The sequence below is a fragment of the Octodon degus genome, unplaced genomic scaffold, assembly GCF_000260255.1.
Source record: "Octodon degus isolate 3935 unplaced genomic scaffold, OctDeg1.0 scaffold00005, whole genome shotgun sequence".
Lineage (NCBI taxonomy): Eukaryota > Metazoa > Chordata > Mammalia > Rodentia > Octodontidae > Octodon > Octodon degus.
Window position 1 is genome coordinate 32696325 of NW_004524581.1, and position 19553 is coordinate 32715877.

The following is a 19553-nucleotide window of genomic DNA, read 5'->3' on the forward strand; positions in this document are numbered from 1 at the left end:
TCTCGGCCCCGGAGATGCGGGGTCTCCCGAGAGGGCGGGGGCTGATGCGGGCCCGCGGGAGGGGGCGTGCGGCCCCTGCGGGCAGCCGAGGCCGGGGTCGGGGCGGCCCCCACCGAGGGCGAGGTAGGCCCCGGAGCCTGCTGTCTCTGCCCCGGGCCCAGGCGTCCTGGGCGCCCCAGCTCCCCGCCGCGCTCACCAGCGCTCCTGTCCCGTGTCTGCCCTCTCAGGGGGACACCCCTGCTGAGATGGGGGCGCTGCTGCTGGAGAAGGAGCCCAGAGGAGCCCCGGAGCGAGGTGAGTGCGGTGGAACCGGGCCTGCTGGACCTTCGCTTCTCCTGACCCGGGATCCGCGGAGCCCCCGCCCTGAACTTTTTCTCTCCCCGCAGTTCCTGGCTCTTTGGGGGACACCCCTGCCAGTGAGGAGACCTTGCCCAAGGCCAGCCCCGACTCCCTGGAGCCTGCCGGCCCCTCCTCCCCGGCCTCTGTCACTGTCACCGTGGGCGATGAGGGGGCTGACACCCCCGTGGGGGCCACACCGACCATTGGGGATGAACCCGAGAATCTGGAGGGCGATGGGGGCCGAGTCCTGCTGGGTGAGAGGCCGGGCGTGCACGGGTGGGCTGGACTCGTGGCCGGCGCCTTCTTACCTGGCCCCGGCCCCGCCTGTCTGCCTCTCCTAGGCCACGCCACGAAGTCCTTCCCCTCCTCCCCCAGCAAGGGGGCTGCCTGCGCCAGCCGGGCCAAGATGTCAATGACAGGGGCCGGGAAGTCGCCCCCGTCCGTCCAGAGTCTGGCGATGCGGCTGCTGAACCTGCCCGGTGCCCAGGGCCCGGCGGCCGCTGCCGCGGGGCCTGAACCCCCTCCACCCACCACCGTCAGTCCGGAGGGGCAGCCCAAGGTCCACCGTGCCCGGAAAACCATGGCCAAGCCAGGAAATGGGCAGGTAGGCCAGGTAGGACTCGTGAGCGGGGAGTGCTCGAGGATAAAGCTAGGTGTTTTGGGGGGGTTTGGTTTTTTGTTTGTTTTTAACCAGTTTTAGGTCTCCTCCAATTCTTTTTTCATGCATGGGCTATGAGCTGGGTGTAATCCGTGAGCAGACGTGTCTTCCAGGAGTTTAGACTTTGGGGAACCGGCAAGAGTAGAGTACTTCACACAAGCCGCGCCGAAGAGATAGTGGCACAGCTGAGGACCCGGGAAAGGAGGGTCCACTTTTCCTTTCTACCTCCGAGGGAGCTTTCTCCTTCCTCTTCTGAGCCTTTATGTGGCATAGAGGGCCTCAGAAATGCTAGAGGATCGAAGCGGCCAAGCTGCAGAATCCCAGAACCTTCAGGGGCGGTTTTGAAGCCTCCTTGTTTTGTTTTTTCTGGGTGTGATTTAAGAAGCCAGTGTCTGAATTTTCTGGTTTGTCCTTATTTTCTGCAGGGTGTGGGGCGAACCCAAGGCCTCTCACAGGCTAGGCCAGTGATCTAGAGCCTCCAGCCCCTTTAATATTATTTTTGAGTCAGGGTCGTGAGCTGCACAGTGGGTCACGTGGTTGTGATCCTCCTGCCTCAGTCTCCTGAGTAGCTGGAATTATAGGGTGTGCCACCAGTGCACTTTTGTTTTCTGTATTTTTTTCTTGTGTTATACTGCACGTAAAATTGATCAGCTGCTGGGCATGGTGGCACATGCCACTGTTGAACAGTATGTCCCTAACTGTCCTTTCCTCGGCCCCTGGCGGCCACCATTATTCTGTTTCTAGGAATGTGATTACTCTACCTCATATTTAATTGCATGGTACAGTATTTGTCTCTGAATAACTGGCTTTTTTTTTTTTTTTTTTTTTTTTTGAGACAAGATCTGACTCTTGTAGTTAACACTGACCTTGAACTACATTATGTAGCACAGGTGGCCTCAGACTCTCCTGATCCTCCTGTCTCAGCCTCCAAAGTGCTGGGATTCCAGGCGTGTGCCACCACACCTGGCTCTCACTGGCTTATTTTGTGTCGTTTATGTTGTCAAGATTTTTTTGTTGTTGGGGCTGGGGTGATGGCTCAGTGGAATAAGTGCTTCCCTGGCAAGCGCAAGGGCCTGAGTTCAATCCCTGGTTCTGCCAAAAAAAAAAAAAAAGAGAGAGATTTTTCTGTTGTAAGTTCCAAGCTAGCCTGAACTATACAGTGAGACTCTGTCTCAGAAAAAAAAAAGACCAGCAGAAATCAGTAGCAGAGTTACCCAACCTATACCGAATGTATATATAAATATATTTGCTGATGCGCTGGAGCAGTTAATGCTTAAATTTTTTAAAAATTTTTTATGATTATATTTTTTTATTTTGCATGCTTTATCTGGTAATATAAACAACTATTTTAAAGACAACATTGTGAAATATAACGAACTTTGTTGAATTCCCATTTTGTTTAGTGAAATTGTGTATCATTTCTAATGTGTTTACTACTTTTTATTCTGCTTAGAAAAATACCTTCTATGAGATTGTCTAATATTAGCAAAAAAAAATATATGAATAAACTGGGCAGAGTTGAGGCAGAAGATCACAGGTTCAGGCCTAGCCCAGGCAACAGAGTGAGGCCACGTTTCAAAATAAAGAATGAAAAAAGCCAGACGATGTAGCTCCATGAGGAGGGTCGAGGCTCAATTCTCACTACTATATAAAAGAGAAAAAGAGAAATACGCATTTTTTTTTAAAAAAAAGAAATACACGTTTTGTCGCATACCTTTTATCTGTAGTCCTAAAGGGTGTGCGCGATGGAAGTGGTTTCACTGCTATATTCTTCAGGGAACGGTGAAAGCCTGTTTGTTCTACGCACGGGCAGTCTCCTGAAGGCTTGCGCTGCCCTGTGTTGAGTGCTGAAGCTCCGCTCTTTGCGCTCGGGGTCCTGGGTTATTTCCACACTCTGGCTGTTGTGGAGCCCCTGCTCAGGGCGGTGCACGAAGGGCCTCTGACCTCATGGACTGGGAGGAAGGGTCTGCCTTGTGGTTTGGGGAGCCGAGTGAGGGTTAGGCGCAAGGCGTGCTTGGGCGGCTGCACTCGGGGAGTAGCAGGATATAAAGCCTTAGTTTTGCAAACATAATTCATCCCAGAAACTTATAACCCAAAGCGCTTGTATTTCAAGGTAAATTTCCCCATAAGAAAGAACGGAAGCCTAAGACGATTCACTCCTCAGCCCAGAAATATTCATGTAAAAATGATTATTGTAATTTCATATAAAATAATAAATTAACCTATAGTTACCTTTGCAAACCTTCCTGGCTGGTGTGAGGGAGGCCAGAGGATAGTTTTTGTGCGGTGTGACTTTTTTTTTTTGCCTTTTTGCAACAGGATCTCACAGGCCTTGAGCTCACTTGGTCTCAAACTCACAAAGATCCTCCTGCCTCAGCCTACTAAATGCTGGGATTACAGGCATGTGCCACCATGCCTAGCTCCTAAATATTTTCATTTGGCCCAGAATGTCCAAAATACTCTTTGGGGGGGGGTACCAGGAATAGGAACAAACTCACAGCTAGGGCTTGCCAGGCAGGCTGTGTTGCTGAACTGTACCCCCAGCCCCATAGCATAACTTTCACTAATAATCACTGCTGTTGGCTCAAAGAAATCTGTCTTTTCCGGTAATTTTTTTTTTTTTTTTTTTTTTTTTTTAACATACTGGGCATTGAACTCGGGGCCTTGTACATGCTAAGGAAGTGCTCTATCACACTCCTTCCTGTAGCTTTAACAAGCAACCTGTCCAATGACATTTGCCTTTGCCTCCTTTTAAGGATGTCACAGACATGTGAGGTGTCATTAAGCAGATTCATGCATGGCTCAAACTGCTACAGCCTTATTTGGGAGGTGTTTTTCTACAGAATTTTGCCATTTCCCACATTTTATGCATTCCTTTAATCTCATTTGAAGAGAGAGGTTCCTCTGCCTTTTCCTCTTCCTCCTGTGCAAACATGATCTCCTCTCTAACCTCTTGCTGGGGGAGAACCGAAGCGCGAGAAGAACCATTGGCTGGGTTGTGATCATGTGACATGCGGCGTCACCTACTATGCGGATTGCTAGACATGGCTCGCTCCTTCTCAAGTTAAAATTCACTAGAAAGGCTTGCTCCTCTTGCCGACACTCAAGGAGCAAGTTGCTCACGCCTCAGGGTTTCGCTGTGCTGTTATTACCGCTGTCTGGTATCTGGAGCTTGGGGTGGTGGTCTGAGGTGTGGCTCTCCCGGCCACCCCTACCTTGGGCTCCAGGCAAAGCCGTGGCTGCTGCCCAGCCTCCGCGACTTGATGCTGTGCCTGTTCCCTCTCCTTCAGCCTCCCATCCCTGAGAAGCGGCCCCCAGAAGTACAGCACTTCCGGATGAGTGACGATGTCCACTCCCTTGGGAAGGTGACCTCAGGTCAGTCCATGCCCCACCCCTGGCCCACACAGCTGTCCTGGGGTGAGGACCCAGCCCCACTCCTTCCTTCCCTTCTAGATGTGGCCAAGAGGAGGAAGCTGACCTCTGGAGGTGGCCTGGTGAGCTGATCCAGGGCAGGACCGCGCCATCCGGGGGGCTGCATCTGTCCTCAGAGAATTGGGGGCTGCTGGGGGAGGAACAGCAGCCTCAAGTTTGCTGATCTTTTTCTAGTCAGAAGAGTTGGGTTCTTCCCGGGGTTCAGGAGACGTGAACCTGGACAAGGGGGATCCCAGGTCCCTGGAGGAGTGGGAGACAGTGGTGGCAGATGATTTCAGTCTCTACTATGACTCCTACTCTGTGGATGAACGTGTGGACTCTGACAGCAAGGTGAGTGGAACAACCTGCCCCCGGCCCAGGGCCCAAAGCAGCTCTCCCTCTTTCCTGTCTCTTTGTTTTCTTTTCCTTTCTGCCTTGTTTTTTTCTTTTTCTGGTACTGAGGGTTGGACCCAGGGCCTCCTGCATGCTAGGCAAGCGCTCTCCACTGAGCTCTACCCAGCCCTTCCTTTCCTTTCATCCTGAGTGAGTGCACACTCACGCACTGCCCATGCTGGGTCCATTCCCGACGGTGTCTATGCATGCCATCCTTGCCCCTCTGCCAAGGTGGCCACGCCCACAGCCCTTCCGTGGCTCCCTTCCTGTGTGTAGGCTCCTGTCCTCGCTGTGTTTGCTTGTGTCCTGTATCTCCCTCACATCGCAAGTAGTCCTGCTGCTGTGCTTGGAAGTAGACTCGGAGAATGATGGTTGTCAGCACGCAGCCGTGCCTGGGCCACCCCCATGCGCCGTGCCAGGGCCTTTCATGGGCATCCCGGGCACCCCGATTCATGTGGAAATACTTCCCCCCGCGCCTCTAGACGCGAGGTCTCTTTCAGCAGCTTAACATCACTCATCGCTGCCCTCACACCCCGGAAAAGCTCACTGGTGACTCCTTCGCACCATCAGGTGTCCCCATCAGTCTGCCCATTGCCTCAGGATTTGGGTGCTGTCCAAAAGAGACCCACATGTTGACTCGATTGGCATTTGCGTTAGATATCTTTTTTTTAGGGGCCGGGGAGATAGCTCAGTAGAATAAGCACTTGCCTGGCAAGCACAAGGGTCTGAATTCAATACCCAGTTCCGCAAAAAAAGAAATCATTTTTTTTTCTTTTTTTTTTTTTTTTTTTTTTGTGGTACCCTTTGCCGGGCAGGTGCTGATGTCACTGAGCTATATCCCTGACCCTGTATTGGGTATCTTTTGATAGATAAATTTCTTCATCTTTAAAAAAATAAAAGGAGGGGCTGGGGAAATAGCTCAGTTGAATAAGCACAAGGGATTGAGTTCAATCCCCGGCCCCGAAAAAAAAAAAAAGAAAAATAAATAAATAAATAAAAGGAAAAAACCTTTGCCCTGACCTTTTATTTGTGGAAGAGACCAGGCCAGTGACTGAGATAGTTTCTCAGACTTGAGAGTGGCGAGGGCATGGGGACCTGTGCTCCCCTCCCTGGCCCTGCTTGCGAGCTGAAGAGGTGACAGCCTACAGCTGGCCACTCAGTGTGTGCAGTGCGCGGTTGCTTCCCTATGGCTGGGTCCGGATGACCCCAAGCTGCTCTCGCTCATCGCCAGGCTCCTTGCGGCCCTGGGTGGCCACATGCATCTGTGAGCTTCGCGGCAGCGTCACACTGGCTGCCAGGCCCCGTGTGTTGCCACACGTTGCGCCCCGTCGCGCCCAGCCCCTCCTCCTTCCTGCCACATGCACTCTTGGGGAGAGAGTGGGGCGCACGGCCACTTCCTCGTGTGTTCATCCGTCCCTCCGTCCGTCTTGCCTGTCTGTGTCCTGTCCGATCTGTCCTGCGCTACGTCTGCGCGTTCCCCCAGGAGAGAGCCGTGGCCTGGGGGTCGATGTCTCCCCATCCCCGTTTCCCTCTCTCCCAGTCTGAAGTTGAAGCCCTGACTGAACAACTGAGCGAAGAGGAGGAGGAGGAGGAGGAAGAAGAGGAGGAGGAGGAGGAGGAAGAGGAGGACGAGGACGAGGAGGAGGAAGATGAGGAGTCGGGCAACCAGTCCGATCGGGTAGGAGCCGAGGCGGCCCCCGGGCGCGGGGCGGCGGGGACCGGGCTCTGACCCCCGCTCCTCCGCAGAGTGGCTCCAGCGGCCGGCGCAAGGCCAAGAAGAAGTGGCGCAAAGACAGCCCGTGGGTGAAGCCGTCCCGGAAGCGGCGGAAGCGGGAGCCCGCACGGGCCAAGGAGCCGCGAGGTGAGGGGCCTCCTGGGCCGGGGACCCCCGTCACCCGCTCCCGGCCCAGGGGCGCGCACGTGGACACAGGCCCATGCATGTGCACCCGCATGCACCTCGCGCGGCGCCGTGAGCTCGCACTCTCACTCTCTCTGTCTCTGTGTCAGGAGTGAATGGTGTGGGCTCCTCAGGCCCCAGTGAGTACATGGAGGTCCCTCTGGGGTCCCTGGAGCTGCCCAGCGAAGGGACCCTGTCCCCCAACCACGCTGGTAAATGCGCATTGCCGGGACAGAGAGCCGCTAGGGGGCGCCCTCGGGGCCGGAGGGAACGGTTTTCTGGGGGCGGAGGGAGCGCAGCCCTAGCGGCGTCCGGCCGGGCTTGGGCTTCTGGAGCGTGGAGGGAGAGGCAGAGGGAGCAGAGCACCCTCCCGCCAGGTGCCGCCAGGCCTCCCTCAGCCACCCTTTCTCTGCCCAAGGGGTATCCAACGATACGTCCTCCCTGGAGACAGAGCGCGGCTTCGAAGAGCTGCCTCTCTGTAGCTGCCGCATGGAAGCGCCCAAGATCGACCGCATCAGCGAGAGGGCGGGACACAAGTGCATGGCCACCGAGAGCGTGGACGGCGAGGTGGGCCTGGGCCGGCGGGGGTGGGGGCAGGAGGTCCGGTCAGGACACAGCCTGACCCTCCATTCTCGCCTGCCCACCTGCCCACAGCTGTCCGGCTGCAACGCGGCCATCCTCAAGCGGGAGACCATGAGGCCATCCAGCCGCGTGGCGCTCATGGTACTCTGCGAGACGCATCGTGCCCGCATGGTCAAGCACCACTGCTGCCCGGGCTGTGGCTACTTCTGCACGGCGGTGAGTGGCAGCAGGGCGTACAGGTGGCCTGACCCTGTGGGAGGTGCTGAGCCTGACCGTGTCCCACCCTGCCCAGGGCACCTTCCTGGAGTGTCACCCGGACTTCCGTGTAGCCCACCGCTTCCATAGGGCTTGTGTGTCCCAGCTCAATGGCATGGTCTTCTGTCCCCATTGTGGGGAGGATGCATCTGAAGCCCAGGAGGTGACCATTCCCCGGGGCGATGGGGGGGCCCCTCCAGCCGGCACTGCTGCCCCTGCGCCCCCACCCCTGGCCCAGGATGCCCCAGGGAGAGCAGACACCTCCCAGCCTAGGTACCGGCCTCCCCTGCCCTGCCACCTGCCCTTGCCCACCTCCCACCCTGCCCCCAGACATTGGCACTTTTTCCTGCAGTGCCCGGATGCGAGGGCATGGGGAGCCCCGCCGGCCACCCTGTGATCCCCTTGCCGACACCATCGACAGCTCAGGGCCTTCCCTGACCCTGCCAAATGGGGGCTGCCTCTCAGCTGTAGGGCTGCCGCTTGGGCCGGGCCGTGAGGCCCTAGAGAAGGCCCTGGTCATCCAAGAATCAGAGAGGTGAGTGGACATCACTCTGAGGAGTGGCGGGGGCTGAGGCCAGAGGAGCAGGGTCCACATGGGTGCTAGGTACTGAGCAGCCGGCTCCCACTTTCCCTGTAGGCGGAAGAAGCTACGTTTCCACCCGCGGCAGTTGTACCTGTCTGTGAAGCAGGGAGAGCTACAGAAGGTGGTCCTGATGCTGTGTGAGTGTCCAGACCCTGAGGACTCAGTACAGGCGTGTGGGGCAGGCACACCCCCTGCTAGCTTGGTCTGACCCACTGAGAGCCCTGGAGGAAACATGGCGGGGCCAGCAGCAGGCGCTGAGAAGCCTTCCAGGGCAAAGTGCCTCTGCCCCTCACTTGCCCACCACCTGTCCCTCCTCCTCCCAGTGGACAATCTGGACCCCAACTTCCAGAGTGACCAGCAGAGCAAGCGCACACCCCTTCACGCAGCTGCCCAGAAGGGCTCTGTGGAGATCTGCCACGTGCTGCTGCAGGTCAGTGTGGGGCTGGCCCTCTGCCTCCCTGAGAGCCCCAGCCCTGGCTGCCCCTTTCCCCAGGTACCTGCCTGCCCCGGTACCAGGTCCTTGTGTCCACCCTGCAGGCTGGAGCCAACATCAATGCTGTGGACAAACAGCAACGGACCCCCCTCATGGAGGCTGTGGTCAACAACCACCTGGAGGTGGCGCGCTACATGGTTCAGCGAGGTGGCTGTGTCTACAGCAAGGTGCAGCAGGCGGGCAGCAGCCCAGGGAGTCAGGGCCGGGTGGGCCCAGCTGGGGGACCGCCTGCCACACCTGTCTCCCTCAGGAGGAGGACGGCTCCACCTGCCTCCACCACGCAGCCAAAATCGGCAACTTGGAGATGGTCAGCCTGCTGCTTAGCACGGGACAGGTGGACGTCAATGCCCAGGTCAGTGGCCTCTCAGGTCCCTGCTGGGCATGGCCGGGGCCCCTTCTCCATCCATCCACCTCTGGTCCCTCACACAGTCCCAGTCTCCGCCTCCCTCTTCCATGCCCCTCTTTTCTGTATTAGAGCTTAGATCATGAGCTCCTGGCATTGCCAAGAGCCCTTCCTGGCTGTCCGGCACACCTCCGCTGAGGCTTCATTTAGCCCCCATTCCACTCTGTCTTGGGATGACCCTGCTTTGTCCAGGGGAGCCCCTGAGTCCTATGGCCTTGACCTCAGCATGTTCTCCTGACCCCCAGCTCAAGCCCTGGCATTTCTCTTGAGAAGTGTTCATTCTATTAGGTAGAGAACAGTGTGTGGCCTTCAGGATCTGGTTGGTTCCAGGTTGGCCCTGCCCTCAGGACTTCGGAGAGGGCAAATGCAGGAAACCATGTGTTTGAGAAGGAGAAAAACTCTCAGTTCCTTCTTGCGGCCTCAGGTGGTAGAATCAGCTGCTCCCATATTATAGATGAGCCTGAGGCCCAGAGACCGGCTAGGGCTGGGATTCAAACTCTTGGTGTGAGCAGAGCGTGTTGGTGAGTGGGCACCGTGTCCCCCACAGGACAGCGGGGGATGGACGCCCATCATCTGGGCTGCTGAGCACAAGCACATCGACGTGATCCGCATGCTGCTGACGCGGGGTGCCGACGTCACCCTCACGGACAACGTGAGGGAGGAGGGCCCCTGGCCGCGCTGCGGGTGGGGGCAGCCCAGGCCTGAGCAGGGTGGAGGTGGGGCTTGGGGCTCGCTCAGCTGGACCCTGCCCCTGTGCTCGCCCCTTCAGGAAGAGAACATATGTCTGCACTGGGCTTCGTTCACTGGCAGCGCCGCCATTGCCGAGGTCCTCCTGAATGCCCGCTGCGACCTCCACGCCGTCAACTACCACGGTGACACGCCCCTGCACATCGCAGCCCGGGAGAGCTACCACGACTGTGTGCTGTGAGCCCCCACCCCGCCCCGCCCCTGCTCCCCAGCCCCGCCCCCTACCCCGCCCCTGCTCCCCAGGCCTATACACACTCCCATCCCTGCCAGGCTGTTCCTGTCCCGGGGGGCCAACCCGGAGCTTCGAAACAAGGAGGGGGACACGGCGTGGGATCTGACCCCTGAGCGCTCCGATGTGTGGTTTGCACTCCAGCTCAACCGAAAGCTTCGGCTCGGGGTGGGAAACCGAGCCATCCGCACAGAGAAGATCATCTGCCGGTGAGCCCAGGGCCAATCCTGCCGCGGGTTCATTGAGCCCCCACGGCTGCCCATGCCCCCGGGATGGTTCACATGTACAGCAAATAAGAGGACCCCCAACTAGACTAGAATTTCAGACGGAAGCCAGACAGTGCCGCTAGTGCAGCCACTCAGGAAGCTGAGGCAGGAGGATTGGGCCCAGAGTTCAAGACCAACCTGAGCAAGACTGAGAAACCCATTTTCAAAGAAAAGATAGCTAAGGTGAACAGATAGGTGCTTTTTAAAAACTGTACAAGTTTCCCCTGCACTGTCCCCTGGCCCACGGCTGTTAATCCCAACCACTCGGGAAACTGAGGCACAAGGATCAAAAGTTTGAGCCAGACCGTGTTCCATAATAAGATGCCAGGAGCCGGGGCATCAGTCAGCGGCAGAGCACTCATCCAGCGTGATGAGGCCCGGGTTCCGTCCCCAGAACACAAAAGAAAAAAGCCCCATTTGGTATTTGGGACAAAGTGATGCTCAAGTGTTCTTCCTTGTTGATGTAAAAGTCGGCTCCAACGGGGCCTCCTACTGTCATCAGGTGGCCTCAAGCCCCACCCTAGGAGCCCCAAAACCTTGCTTTTCCGGACCTCACCACGCCTTGGGGAGCCCCTCACCCCAGCCCCATCTCGCCTCTGCCTAGGGATGTGGCTCGGGGCTACGAGAATGTGCCCATCCCCTGTGTGAACGGCGTGGACGGAGAGCCCTGCCCCGAGGACTACAAGTACATCTCCGAGAACTGCGAGACGTCTACCATGAACATCGACCGCAACATCACCCACCTGCAGGTGTGCGCTGGCCCGGGAGGGTCCCTCTCCTGGGCCTCAGAAAGATGGCATACTAGCGTGACCTCAGGCACAGCCCCATCCTGTCACGGGTCCTGGGGAAGAGTGGGGCGAGGGCCTGTGCTGACCACTGTCCGCCCTGCAGCACTGCACGTGCACGGATGACTGCTCCAGCTCCAACTGCCTGTGCGGCCAGCTCAGCATCCGGTGCTGGTACGACAAGGTGAGTGCGTTCCACCCCCTCCCTGGGCCACCACTGATGGAGGCTGCCCCTCTTGGCCCCTAACAGCTATCACCTGCCTGTGAAGGGGCGGGCAGGCAGCGCTGGGGTCTGGGCCTCTGCCAGGGCATATGCAAATGAGGCTGCTCGCCGAGTATTTCCTGGTCTCTGACCTTGGAGCCTGTGGGCCCCACCTCTTCCTGGCTCTGGGGCCAGCGCTGGATTTTCCTTGGCCGCGTCTTGAGGGTCCTGGACCCTACACAGAAGCCGCCACCCACCCACCATCCTCGCTCACCCAGGATGGGCGGCTGCTGCAGGAGTTTAACAAGATCGAGCCCCCGCTGATCTTCGAGTGCAACCAGGCCTGCTCTTGCTGGAGAAACTGCAAGAACCGCGTGGTGCAGAGCGGCATAAAGTGAGGCTCTGGCCCTGCCCACCCCGCCCTGCTTCCCCAGCTGGCCGCAGCACCCACTCTCCCTCTCTCCTGCCCTAGGGTGCGACTGCAGCTCTACCGCACTGCCAAGATGGGCTGGGGCGTGCGTGCCCTGCAGACCATCCCCCAGGGCACCTTCATCTGCGAGTGAGTCTGCGCCCCGCAGGCCTCCCAGACCACGGTTCCTCTTCACCTTTGGGCGGGTGCTTTCTCTTCTTGCCCAGTGATCCCTGTCCCTTGCTGCCCTCTGGTTTCCCGGCAGGGCTGTTTGCTTCCTGCTTCAGCCTCCCATGTCCACACCCATGCCCCCTGGCAGAACCCGCCCCAACCCACTCTCGCCCCACCCTGGCCCCACTCTTGCCCTACCCCATTGGTGTGTCTCCTGGTTCTCCTGGCATCTGCCCACTCCTGTTAGATTGCCTGGCTCCTTGCTGCTGTCTTCACCTGGGCCAGCCCACCCATGCCTCTTCCACCCTCCTCATCCCACAAGGGCATCCCCAACTCAGGCTGCCCATCCCCCCCAGTTGAGCCCTCTCCCTATGCCCCCACTAGGAGGTCACAAAGCTAAGCTGCTACCCTGCCCACTGCCCACTGCCCAGGGTTCCAGTCCTGCAGCCCCAGGGGTGTCCCTGTCTCTGCCCCAGGCTCTGGCCCTGTCCATGCACTCCTCCCCACCCACCCACACACACACACACACACACACACACACACACAGCTTTTGAGCACAGCGGAGCCCAGTGTGTTGCGTCTGCCATCTATGGTGGCTGAGGGGTGCCAGAGAATCCAGGGGTGGGCAGGCCAGGCTGAGACCTGTTTCCCTGAAATCCCACTTGCATCAGAACCGATGGTTCCTACCCAACAGGTATGTTGGGGAGCTGATCTCAGATGCAGAGGCAGACGTGCGAGAAGATGATTCTTACCTCTTTGACTTGGACAACAAGGTGGGCGGGTGGCCCCTACCCCCGCTGCAGTGCACCACCCTCCACAGTCAGCAGGTGGCCTGGGGGAGCTGGGCTGGGGTCTGGTTGGGGAGAGTGAAGAGGCCCCCTCCCCCCAGGATGGAGAGGTCTACTGCATTGATGCTCGTTACTATGGCAACATCAGCCGCTTCATCAACCACCTGTGCGACCCCAACATCATCCCGGTCCGGGTCTTCATGCTGCACCAAGACCTGCGATTCCCCCGCATTGCCTTCTTCAGCTCCCGAGACATCCGGACAGGGGAGGAGCTGGGGTGAGGTGCTGGGTGGAGGGGAGGGCCAGGCAGGCCAGGGACCAAGGGCTGCTCAGCCCTCCTCAGGGTGCTCACATCTCTCCAGGCCTTGTTAACCCATTTATATTGAAGCTTGATGTTCTTTGAATCTTTGCATGGAATTCATGTGTGTTACCTAGAAAAACTCAAGGAAGAAGAGCTTGTCATGTGCTGTTCCAAAAATGCAACATTGAGCATGAGAGGCTTTCAGCACAGTCCCCGACAGTGGGCGAGCTTGGGGTTCACTAGGCTTCCGAGGGGCCCTGGGAGCCTGCATTTCTCATAAGTCTGTGGCACTCAAGGGCCTGGGTTCTTCTGGGAGCAGGTCTTTGGGGTAGACCCTGGTGGCCGAGTCCAAATCCCACAAGCTCTTGTGCCCTGACAGCTTCGACTATGGTGACCGCTTCTGGGACATCAAGAGCAAGTACTTCACCTGCCAGTGCGGCTCAGAGAAGTGCAAGCACTCTGCTGAGGCCATTGCCCTGGAGCAGAGCCGCCTGGCCCGCCTGGACCCCCACCCAGAGCTGCTGCCTGAGCTCAGCTCCCTGCCCCCTGTCAACACCTGAGAACGGACCACACCTGTCCCTACCCTGGCCCCGTGGACAGCAGCGCTCAGCCTCCTGCCGCCTGGCTCACCGCCCAGCGCCCTTCGCACATTCCTCTCCAGGGCCCTGGAGGTCTGACAGCCCCTCTCCCGGAGCTGGCTTCTCCCTGGGAGCCTGACTGGAGACTGCCTCCACTGAGGTTGGATGATTTGAAGTTGCTCCTCGATTCCACCTGGGTGTTTTGTTGTTGTTTTTTTCCTCAGTAAATGTCGGGTTTAGTAATAAAGTGGCTGCGTGAGTTTCGTGGGGCATTTGGAAGGAGCAGGTCCGAGGGGCAGAGGCTGGCTGTGGGTGCAGCTTGCACAGGTGTGGCCCATGTGGGTGCCATCCACCCAGTGGGCGAGGAGGCTGTGGCCTAGTGGCCGCACAGTCATGGCTCAGACAAAGCCAATCTGGCTTTCCGTCATGGGCAGAGGCTGTGGGCTGGAGGACGCTGTGCTGGGGGCCTTTGGGGACCTCAAGGCACTTTCAAGGCTAAGTCTGTATCAGGCTCTGAGCCTGGCCACCAAGGGCACTGTAGCTTCCAGTCCAGGAGGAGGGACTTGAGTACGGGGGTGGGGCTGCAGGGAGGGCGGGGCAGGCGCAGGTGAGCCGCCAGGTCTCCCCGTTTCCCGGGCTCCAATCACTCCGGAGACGAGACGGAGCCATGGGGGGAAAGCGGAGTGAGGAGGAGGAGGAGGCCTACGGTGAGGCTGACGGGCAGAGGCCGGGAGGCCGGGAGGCCGGCTGTGCATTGCTTGGCGGCCATGGGGCTGAGCTGCCCCTGGGAGGGGGATCCAGCAGTCAGGTGCTGAGGGCAGGGCCGGAGAAATAAGCAAGTGGCGGTGGAGAAGGCAGTACCAGGTCCTGGGAGGAGGCTGGGCTCACTAGTCCCATCCCGAGGATTTGGTGTGCTCCAGGCTGTGGAGCCTGTGTTCCTGGAGAAAGAAGGGGGAAACGTTCAGGCTGGGGGTGCTGTGGATCCCAGGGCAGGTCCTGGCAAACAAAGCCAGGATGGAAGGTGGAAGAGCCGAGGTCTCAGCTGGAGAGGCAGGTGCCTGAAGGGGCAGGGTGGGCCTGGGGCGCAGGGTCCTACCCCGGGAAGGTGGGGCCACCGGCTGCTCTGCTCTGTGAGGGGCTGTGGGTCTGAAGAGTGGTGAGAAGCGGTTCCCCTGGGATCCCTGAGAGGAGCTGGGGTGCCGTCCTCCGTGGAAGGGGGCTGAGGGACAGAAGGGGCTGAGCCAAGGCTCCCCCAAGACTTCCTACAGTAGCTTTGGGTCAATTATTGACCTCCTGCCATGGAAGCCGGAGAGGTGGGACAGAGTCCACCGTGCTGTCCAGCTGAACCCTCCTTGTGAGACTCCAGTCTGGCCCTCGGCCTCCCCTGTAGGGCCCATGCAACCCGGCCCCTGTCCCCTCCTCCTCCTGTGTACCCAGGGAGGACCAGGAACAGGACGTGGCCACAATCTCAACCGCCAGCCGGCTCAGGTGTCATTAACGGCCACCCAGAGCTCGGCTGTGGTTTGGGGACCAAGAACCCTTTGGGGTGGGCTCTGGAGGGGCTCCCTCTCCTCTCCTTCCTAGGCCAGCAGCACTGACACCCTTGGCTCCAGTTTCTTTGTCCTGGGCCTGGGGCCAGATGATGGAGGTAGCGCCTGGAACTGGCCTGAGGAATGGCTGTGGCCTCCCAGAGGTTCAGGGCAGGGCCAGGGGGAAAGGGCAGGGCAGGAGGTACAGCGATGGACTCCCACATCCAGCTAGCTGCAGGAGCCTCTGGAGCAATGGGCCGGGCCGGGGGAGGGTAAGGGATGCCGCCCTTTGCAGCCTGGCAGCCTGAGGCCCAAGCCAGAAGCCAAAGGCCCTTTTCTTGCCCACCTGCCTCCTGGGCAGAGCTGGATCTGTTTCCCAGTCCCTCTCCTACCAGTCTGAGCCAGGCAGGATCTGGGGCCTGGGGGCACCCAGGAGGGCCAGGGCCTGGGTAAGGAGGGGTTTGGTGCCTCATTTTCCTCTTCCTGGCCCTCAGGGAAACCAGCCCAATATGACCCCTCCTTTCGAGGCCCCATCAAAGACAGGTGAGCTCTGGCCCCCCACCCCTGTGGGGTCCTGCTTTTCCTTTGTATTTGCTGAAGTATTGGTAAGGAACTTAATTCTGCCACAGTAGCACACACCTCTAATAACATTTGGGAGGCTGAAGCAGGAGGATCTTGTGCCTGAACCACATACTGAGACCCCATCTCAGGAGAAAAAGCTCGGAAGAAATTCCTGCCCTGGGAAAGTGCTGTGTATGCTGGGGAAAGGGGGGGGGGGCTGCCTGGGGACGTCCTGCGTCTGGGTGTGAGCATTGTGGGCTGCATGGGTGTGTGCTGGGAAAATGCGCCTGGCTGAGCACTTAGGAGCTGCGCTTCCGTGCGTGGTGCGGGAAACAGAGCCAGGGCCCACGCATGCGGAGCGCGCGCTCCACCGCGTTCGTGCACCCGCCTCATGCTTTTCTGTACAATCTCAGAAAATACCCACCCAGAAAAATGGGTTTTCATCATGGGGTGACGGTGGTCATATCCCCAGCCTTCTTTGTTTGTTTTGTTTTTAATTTTGAGGCAGGGTCTTACTAAGTCCCTAAGTCGCCAAGGCTGAGTTTGAACTTGTGGTCTTCCTGCCTCAGCTGCCAGGAGTGCTAGCATTCCAGGCCTGTGACCCTATGTCAGGCTCAGAAAAAGTTGTTTGGTTTTAACAACAAGAACAGCCCTGTAGAGACCCATTCTTGAACACTCCCGACTCCACCCTCACCCCTCCAGATGGTGCCCCCACATTCCCTCCCAAAGTCTCCCAGCTCAGGCTCCTAGTTCTCTTTTTTATTTATTTGGTACAGGGTCCCGCTAAGCAGCTCAGACTCATAGTGATCCTCCTGCCTCAGCCTCATGAGAGCTGGGATTACAGGTGTATGCCACCATGCCCAGTTTTGGTGGTGGGCACAGTGTGCCCGGGGTTCCAAGGCCAGCACAGCATGTGGTAACGGGTATCGAACCCGGTCCTTGCACTTGCCAGGCAGGTGCTTAGACTGCCAGCTACCTCCCCACGCTCCCATTTCTCGCCCAGGAGCTGCACCGACATCATCTGCTGCTTCCTCTTCCTGATCTTCATTTTGGGGTATATCGTGGTGGGCATAGTGGGTGAGTTTCCTGCCACCTGAGCTGGGGCCATGGGGGAGGGGCTGCCTCTGTCCTCCTATAACTCATTTGTGTGTCCCTGTCCCCAGCCTGGGTGTATGGAGACCCCCGGCAGGTGCTGTACCCCAGGAACTCCACCGGGGCCTACTGCGGGGTCGGGGAGAACAGGTGAGCCCTTTGGCCCCATGTGGGACCCCTCCCTGTCGCCCCAGCCACACCCCTGTCCCTTGCTGACAGGTGGCTGGAGCACCCCAGGGTCATGGCTCAGGGACTACCATTGGTATCCCCAGCCGGGCTAAACTTGGGTGCGTAGCCTTGAGCACTTCCTCACACTCCCTGAGCCTTGATTTCCTGCACAGGGTGATTCAGGAGTAGTACCAGCCATGCCCACATGCAGGAAATGTTTAGTAAAAAAAACCTGTAACATTTATGTAGCGTCTATAATGTTCCAGGCGGACAGCATACTCCACACACACAAACTCTTTTAAAGTTCCCGAGATCGGGGCGGGCTGGCGCACAAGCGACATCCCAGCACTCTGGGAGGCTGAGGCAGGAAGACTGTAAATTCAAGCCCAGCCTGGGCAAGTTATCTGTTTACTGAGACCCTGTCTCCAAAACAAACAAAAATCACATGCTGGGCCTGGTGGTGCACACCTGTAATCCCAGCTCTCATGAGGCTGAGGCAGGAGGATGGCTTTTAAATTTGAGGCTAGGGGCCAGAGAGATAGCTCAATAGAATCAGCGCTTGCCTGGGCCTGAGTTAAATCCCGGGTTCCACAAAAAAAAAAAAAAAAAAAAATTTGAGGCCCACCTGGACTAGAGTCTAAGGCCACCCTGAATTGCATAGTAAGACCCTGTCTAAAAAAATAGATAGATAGATAGATAGATAGATAGATAGACAGATAGATAAATAGACAGATACACACACACACACAATAAAAGGGGCTTGAGATGTAGCTCAGTGCTCAATCCCCAGTAAAAAATAAAATTAAAAATAAATAAACAGGCTGGGAATATAGTTCAGTAGCATAGTGCCTGCCTAGCAAGTAAAGTCCTGAGTTCAGGTCCTCCCAGAACAAACAAATGAATAAATGGAACCTCATGAAGTAGGTCATATTCCCCACTCCCCTTTACTGGAGATGGAACCCAGAATCTGCACACAAAACTATAGCCCCAGCCTTGCTTTGTTTGTTTGTGAACAATATCTTCCTATATAGCTCAGGCTGGATCTCAACTCGTGAAAATCCTCCTCCTTCGGCTCTGGAACACTGGGAATTACTGAGACAAATCAGCAGCCCTTTTAAAATAGTTCTTATTGTAAGACAGCTGCCAAGTCCCCAGACTGGGCTGGAGCTCTCGATCCTCCGACCTCCGCCTCCCAGAGTACTGGGATGACAGGTGTGCGCCACCACACCCAGGCGGAACTGCTGTGATTTAACGGGGAACTTGGGCAGAGCTTGTAAATGACGTGCGCCCCAAGCAAGCCACGAGGGGGCCTGGGCTTCACGCTGGTGCTTTGGGCGGTTGGCTGCACAGTGCGAGTTGTGAGCGGGTCGGGGGACTCAGACAAGGGAGCCCCAAAGTAACCAGCCGAGCTGGGCCGGGAGCTGCACAACACCCATCAGGCGCTCTGGGGGACCCCCATGGCTCCTTCCTGCCCCCAGGCCTCCAGCAGGCCCTGAAACCTGTCCGCTCCTTCCCACAGGGAGAAACCCTATCTCCTGTACTTCAACATCTTCAGCTGCGCGCTGGCCGTCAACGTCCTGGAAGCCCTACGGAGCGGTCTCTCATGCCCCACACCCCAGGTTAGACCCGGGGCCGCCCACCTGGCGCCTGGTGCCCCAGGAGCGGGGCTCAGCGCCTCAGCACCTCCCTGGCCCCCAGGTGTGTGTGGCTGCCTGCCCAGCAGTCGGATGGGCCGTGGAAACAAGCCAACTCCCCCTGACGGTTGGCGAGGTCTTCTACAAAGCGAACAGGAGTTTTTGTCTGCCAGGTGTGCCCTCAGATATGGTGAGCACTGGCATCCCTGTCACCCTCCTGCCCGAAGGGTGGCCAGAAGCTGGGGAGGTGACCACTGACTGGCTCCCTGGCCGAGCTGGGCAGCTGAGCCCCAAGGTGGCGAGGTGGAGGGTGAGGGCCGCTCCTCCCTCATACTCTCCTCTGCCTGCTGTCCCCTCCCCACCGCAGGAAGTGCTCCACAGCCTGCAGCAGGAGCTCTGCCCCAGCTTCCTCCTCCCCTCCACCCCAGGTGAGAACGCACAGCCCTGCTCGGGCATCGCCTGCCCCCACGCTTTTATTTCTCGAGAGGAAACCAGGCCCAGAGAGAGTAAAGCTGTCTGGTTTGTCCGTGGCGAAATGGGGTGGCCACTGGACAGGTCTTCGTTTCTCTGTGCTGAGGGACACTGCAGTCAGAATATCAGCTCTTGAGCTGGGTGTGGTGGCGCATACCTGAGCCCAGCACTTGTGAAGCTGGGGTAAGAGGGTCGCCACGAGTTCAAAGCCAGCCCGGCTGCACAGTGGATCTAAGAGGGTTGCCACGAGTTCAAAGCCAGCCCGGCTGCACAGTGGGTCTAAGAGGGTCGCCACTAGTTCAAAGCCAGCCCGGCTGCACAGTGGGTCCAAGGCCAGCCTGAGTACCCGGCAAGACCTTGTCTCTGAAAACCATGAAAGCATATCAGCACTTGTGGGTACTTGCGTTAGGCCAGCACCAGGGCCGGGGCCGGGGCCAGCACCGGCAAGCTGGGGACCGCTGCTCCCTGCTGGGGCCCACATCTGAGCATCTTGGTGGAGCGAGCCAGCAGAGGTATTCACGAAGAGAATGCATCATAATCCTGTGAAAACTTAAAGAATCTGGCTGGGTGGCAGGGTCACCATGACCATTTTCTTTTTTTTTTTTTTT

At 58.1% G+C, this 19553-nt stretch overlaps 2 protein-coding genes across 5 annotated transcripts in view; both read left to right on the forward strand.

Moving 5' to 3' along the window:
• Ehmt2 (euchromatic histone lysine methyltransferase 2) lies at positions 1–13737 on the forward strand. Of its 4 annotated transcripts, XM_023721522.1 has the most exons (28): positions 105–123; positions 228–294; positions 387–593; positions 681–952; positions 4288–4372; positions 4451–4491; positions 4604–4759; positions 6342–6479; positions 6548–6662; positions 6809–6910; positions 7117–7265; positions 7353–7496; positions 7573–7808; positions 7888–8070; positions 8173–8255; positions 8442–8548; positions 8656–8778; positions 8862–8963; positions 9562–9666; positions 9784–9938; positions 10032–10199; positions 10861–11005; positions 11148–11225; positions 11522–11637; positions 11716–11802; positions 12518–12596; positions 12713–12888; positions 13292–13737. In XM_023721522.1, exons 2-28 carry the CDS (start codon positions 246–248, stop codon positions 13470–13472), a joined length of 3582 nt encoding a protein of 1193 aa, XP_023577290.1. In that variant the 5' UTR covers positions 105–123; positions 228–245; the 3' UTR covers positions 13473–13737. The 4 variants fall into 4 exon arrangements, with proteins under 4 accessions (XP_004624347.1, XP_004624346.1, XP_023577277.1 ...); XM_004624289.2 differs by having other exon boundaries at positions 15–294; positions 681–943; XM_023721509.1 differs by having other exon boundaries at positions 38–294.
• Positions 13738–14101: 364 nt separating this feature from the next.
• The window catches only part of Slc44a4 (solute carrier family 44 member 4), a 13087-nt gene continuing 7635 nt past the window's right edge, over positions 14102–19553 (forward strand). The window contains exons 1-7 of the mRNA XM_023721532.1: positions 14102–14188; positions 15508–15562; positions 16584–16657; positions 16744–16822; positions 18360–18459; positions 18539–18664; positions 18842–18902. Of these exons, the coding sequence (XP_023577300.1) occupies positions 14158–14188; positions 15508–15562; positions 16584–16657; positions 16744–16822; positions 18360–18459; positions 18539–18664; positions 18842–18902 (526 nt within the window). The 5' untranslated portion in view covers positions 14102–14157. The remainder of the gene's footprint in view (positions 14189–15507; positions 15563–16583; positions 16658–16743; positions 16823–18359; positions 18460–18538; positions 18665–18841; positions 18903–19553) is intronic.

Excerpts from the sequence above, each read along its gene's own strand:
- Ehmt2 (XM_004624289.2), top strand. The coding sequence starts at position 15 with ATGCGGGGTCTCCCGAGAGGGCGGGGGCTGATGCGGGCCCGCGGGAGG. Across the intron at positions 7,809-7,887 it reads GCAGACACCTCCCAGCCTAG|TGCCCGGATGCGAGGGCATG; the intron begins GTACCGGCCTCC and ends TTTTTCCTGCAG. Across the intron at positions 9,667-9,783 it reads ACGTCACCCTCACGGACAAC|GAAGAGAACATATGTCTGCA; the intron begins GTGAGGGAGGAG and ends TCGCCCCTTCAG.